Here is a 4,819-nt window from a genome sequence, read left to right on the forward strand (position 1 = left end):
TTGACAAATGGTAGTAATTATCTAAATTATATAGTTGATTAATTTACATAAATAGGGAAGACATAAACGTAAAAAAATAATTGAAGACATATATATATATGACACATGAAGAACACAATGACAATCATAATATAATTTTCTGACTCTTACATATAAGATTGAAAGACAAAATGAAGAATTTTTACAATAATTTTGAAAAAAAAAATTTTCAAGATATTTATATGGGAATAAAAATTGTATGAGGGTATTCTATTTAGAATTTGGTCATGATGAATTTATATTTTTTTGTATTTATTTTGAGATGAGTATATAACATGAATAATCAATCAATTTTTTTATTGCACACATATTAAAGGATATCCTCACACAAATTTTATCCTCTTTATGGAATGCATAGACCCAAAATCACAATGCTATTGATTGACCTTTTTTCTTAGCATGCATTTAATGCTACTAAAATTATCAATTTTTTATCTTCCCATCCACAATGGCCCAAGTTTGAAAGTTTTTTTTGGACCAAATCTCTGATATTAATTGTTATGATAGTAATAAACTTTGAGCAAACAACTAATTAAAGATTGGAGAATGACTATACCAAATATCTTAAAAATAAGACGCACAGTTTGATGAGATTCACGTTTATTCATTAGATCAAATATTTCACTAATCTTTGAAAAAGATACACACAGAGATTATGTTTCGTAAAGACAAAGATATCACTTTATCTGTGCTAATGACTAAGAAGAAACACAACTAGTTCTTATGAAGATAATGACTAAATGTATAGACTAAATGCATTGATGATGCTTTCCCTTCCCTTCATTTCTCTACTACAAGAACTTCTACCTCCCTTCCCTTCTTTCTTCCTCTTCTCACCATTTTCTCTTTATTTTCTTATGATTGTGAGATGCTTTACATGCGACGATTATATGAGTTTATATAGTAAAGAGTTCACCATCCAACAATAATAATCAAACTCCATTGAAGACTTTTGAAGCATATATCACAAACTTTTATGATAGCTTTCATTTAAAACTTTATGGTCGACTCCATTTAAGATTTTATTGTAATCTACATTTCTAATATTGTAATAGCCTCTATTTAAGACTTAGTGGTAGCTATTATTTAGAACTTTGTAGTTGTTGAGGAGAATGACAAATTTTTAATAATTAAAATATATAGTGACTCCATGCTTAACACAAGTTTCACTAATGGAAGAACTAATTAAGCAATAATATAAGAAAGAGAAAGATGAAGCTTTCTTAAATCCCACCTCTCTCTAACTCACCAATGCAATGAGTCTCTCTAGAATACTATTTAGGTTAATTTGAACTCTCAAGAGACCAATCAAATCCTTAACCTCTAATTATTCCCAATACTCATACGAAAACCCTTTATATGAATAAAAATTATTAGTTACAAATGATACCTATTATGACATTTAATTAAATAATAAATCATAATTACAAAAAATAAAGAGGCAATATTAATTTTGTTGGCTAATAGGCAAAAGGTTAATTGTTATTGTAATTGTTCATTAATAATCTTCTTGGTTATATAACTAATCAATTCTCAAGCATCTTGTTGAGAGCTTTTCTAGGTTTCTCTTGGTTTTGCAATAAACAATTATCCTTTAGTTGTTCTATAAATATCTTGAATTTCTAATCAAACATTCTTCCAACATTATAAAGAAACATTTACTATCTTCTTCAATAATTTAAGTTTTTTTTTTCTGCAAATCCAGCATGGTTTTAGAACAGTAATTGCAGAAGAGAACAACAATATTTACCTTGTCTTCCATGAAAGCAACCAATTCATCTTTCTGCATCTCAAAACCTGCCTTCCTCACCACACATGCCATAGGAATCTCACCAGCCTCCTCATCTGGAAACCTAAAATAATATTCAATATGCCATGAAAAATACTGTCACACACATATGAACTTAATAACTTATCAAAAGATTCAGTAACTTAGGATCTATCTGTTTTAAGGATACTGTAGTTTTTCGTAAAGATGATTGTGAAGCTGTTGTGAGAAAAGTAAAATTTTTAAAGCTATTGTGTGTATTATAATTTCTTTTTTGAAAAGTCAAACAACAGCTTTCTTACAAGCTCTAAACATTAGTAGATCTTGTAAAAAACAACTTCCCACCACAAAATTTTCTAGAAAACGGCGAGAAAGCAACCAAAAAAAAAAAGCTAAATGGAAGTGTGGTTAATATCTGAAAAACAAAGCAATCAGAAAACTACCTAAACAAACCACTAATAGCTTTTGAAAAAAACAAATAACACACAGATTTTAAATGGAATACATACGATGTCACAGCCACGTCTTCAACTCCAGGATGGGTCGATAGAATTTCTTCTAGCTCAACTGGAGCAACCTATTATTTTGAACAAGAATTGAATAGTTGATTAACCGAAATGATAGTATAATGAGTAAACTGTTAAAGCACTATAGTATACATGCAAGAGCCAACCTGATAAGCTTTATACTTTATAAGCTCTTTAATCCTATCAACCACGTAGACCAGCCCTTTGTTATCAATATAGCACAGATCACCAGTGTGAAGCCATCCTTGATCATCAATGGCAAGAGAAGTAGCTTCTGGGTTGTTTAAGTAGCCTAAAAAAATATTCTAATTAATGATAGTATTTGAGATAATTAATTATCTCTTGTACTCTGCAAGAATGTCTTTTATCTTTTTAATATTTTTTAATATTACACAATCCACTGTGAACCGTGATCTATATTATAAGGATCCAAGTGTAATATGTAACAATCTAAATTCTCAACTATCGAAATATTATCTGTTTTGGCCTATTAATAGCCTTATGATTTTGTCCCGTTTGTGTAATTGCTTAGGAGATTACCCATCCCAAGAGTACTCCTATACGAGCACACTTAACTTCAGGCTTTCTGATGAAAGTCCAACCGTTACATGAAAAGATGCCTAAATATTTCAGAGTTCAACTTTATTTTCTAAGGGGTTTCACATAGTCTATCTAGAGGGAAAATTATAGACATTTTAATGAAAATTGTATGTGAGCATTATGAACTATTATTTCCCAATTTTTTTAGCTAATGATAAAATGCATTCTAGTTAAATTTAGTAGAAGATCTAATACCTTGCATCATTGGAGGTCCCCTTACACATAACTCTCCATTTTTGTTTGGAGGAAGAGATTCACCAGTGCAAACATCAATGATTTTGGCTTCAATGGATGGTATCAACCTACCAATTGAATGGTGTAAATTACCTTCCACTCCATCACAAAGTGTTATGGGTCCACTAGTTTCTGTTAAGCCATAACACTGAAATATAAAGCAGGTTATTATTACAAGGCACAACAATATGAAACAGTAAATTACTTATAAATGCTTGGATTAAGATCATAAAATGTTAAATATTGGTTCATTATTAGGATAATCATAAGTTTTTTACTTGATGTAATGTGAAATGACACTATTATCCTTGCTTTCTGCAGATAAAAAGTGTATTAATGTTGCTTAAGAAAATTAAGAAGCTTTAATTCTGCTTGCATGCTACTATGGAGTATTAATCAGTACATAATTGAACTGATAAGAATAGCATGCTCTCTAGGTTTCTTCATAAAATAGGTTTATCATATGGGATTAAGCCTTATAATCACCATTCATGAATTGTAATGATATTACTAATTTGTTTTTCTTCACTAAATTTAAAAAGGAAAAAAAAAAAAAAACTTATATTATAAGATCTAGTAAATTTATTGTCAAGTAATATTAATGTTGTCGAATTTACATGACTAAATAAGAATAATGATGTGCTATTAGTAATTAAAGTATATCATATAGAAAAAAATTTAAGTTAGAATATTCTAACACAAATTGTTTCAAAATTGATTTAAATATCATAAGATTTGCTTTGAGATTAGTGTAATATATCTAACACAAATTGTTTCAAAATTGATTTAAATATCATAAGTATTAATTTTATTATTACTTTTAGAATTAAATACGTAATTAAAATATCTAATACATATTAGATATATATTGAATAATATAAAAATTTAAAGAACACATAAGTTATGAGTATTCAATAAGACACGTGTCATCGGTTGTTGCATTAAAAGTCCCGAACAAATAACCTCTTTCAAAGACCGCAAATCGTACTTCTTCGCCATTTCCCTCTTCTTCACCATCTGCACCACCATCGGCGGCACCGCCGGCATTCTCGTCACCCCCCACTTCTCCACCGCCTCCAGCACGCCTTCCAACGAATACCTCTCCATCACCACCACCGTCGCTCCGGCCGCCACCGCCCCGCAGACAAATACCGAGAAGCCAAACATGTGAAACAGAGGAATCACGCACAAGTACACGTCCTTCTTCCCCGATTCATTCCTTGTCCCCCAAATCCGCCGCAGCGCGGAGGCCATATGGATTAGATTGCCGTGCGTGCAAATCACGCCTTTGCTGCGCCCGGTGGTGCCGGAAGAGTACATTAGCGCTGCGGCGTGGTTGGGTGTGGTTGTGAGGGTTTGGGAGGGAGTTAGGGTTTGGAGGAATTGGTCGATTAGGACGGGGGGGCGGGGAATTAGGCCGAGGAGTTTCGGGTAAAGGGATTGGGTTGTGAGAATGAGGGATGGGCGGGAGTCTTGGACTTGGGAGATGAGTTCGCGGCGGGTTAAGAGGTGGTTTGCGGTCGATAAGATGGCGCCGGAGGACATGACGGCGAGGGAGAGAGGGGGGAAGAGGATGGAGTTGGGTGAGATTAGGAGGATGATGTCGTTGGGGCGGATGGAGTAGGAGTGGGTGAGGGTGTGGGAGATGGAG

The 4,819-nt window shown here is 32.8% G+C and overlaps 1 protein-coding gene across 1 annotated transcript; it reads right to left on the reverse strand.

Moving 5' to 3' along the window:
- Positions 1–1,789: 1,789 nt before the first annotated feature.
- On the reverse strand, positions 1,790–4,782 carry LOC110098475 (putative 4-coumarate--CoA ligase-like 8; the record flags this gene model as incomplete). The annotated part of the gene is given in 5 exon segments (XM_028699141.1): positions 1,790–1,892; positions 2,317–2,384; positions 2,481–2,626; positions 3,130–3,316; positions 4,132–4,782. Coding segments are annotated over 5 exon segments (1,155 nt in total), but the record flags the coding sequence as incomplete, so codon positions are not given.
- Between the last annotated feature and the right edge of the window lie 37 nt (positions 4,783–4,819).

This window comes from Dendrobium catenatum, unplaced genomic scaffold, assembly GCF_001605985.2.
Source record: "Dendrobium catenatum unplaced genomic scaffold, ASM160598v2 fragScaff_scaffold_1220, whole genome shotgun sequence".
Lineage (NCBI taxonomy): Eukaryota > Viridiplantae > Streptophyta > Magnoliopsida > Asparagales > Orchidaceae > Dendrobium > Dendrobium catenatum.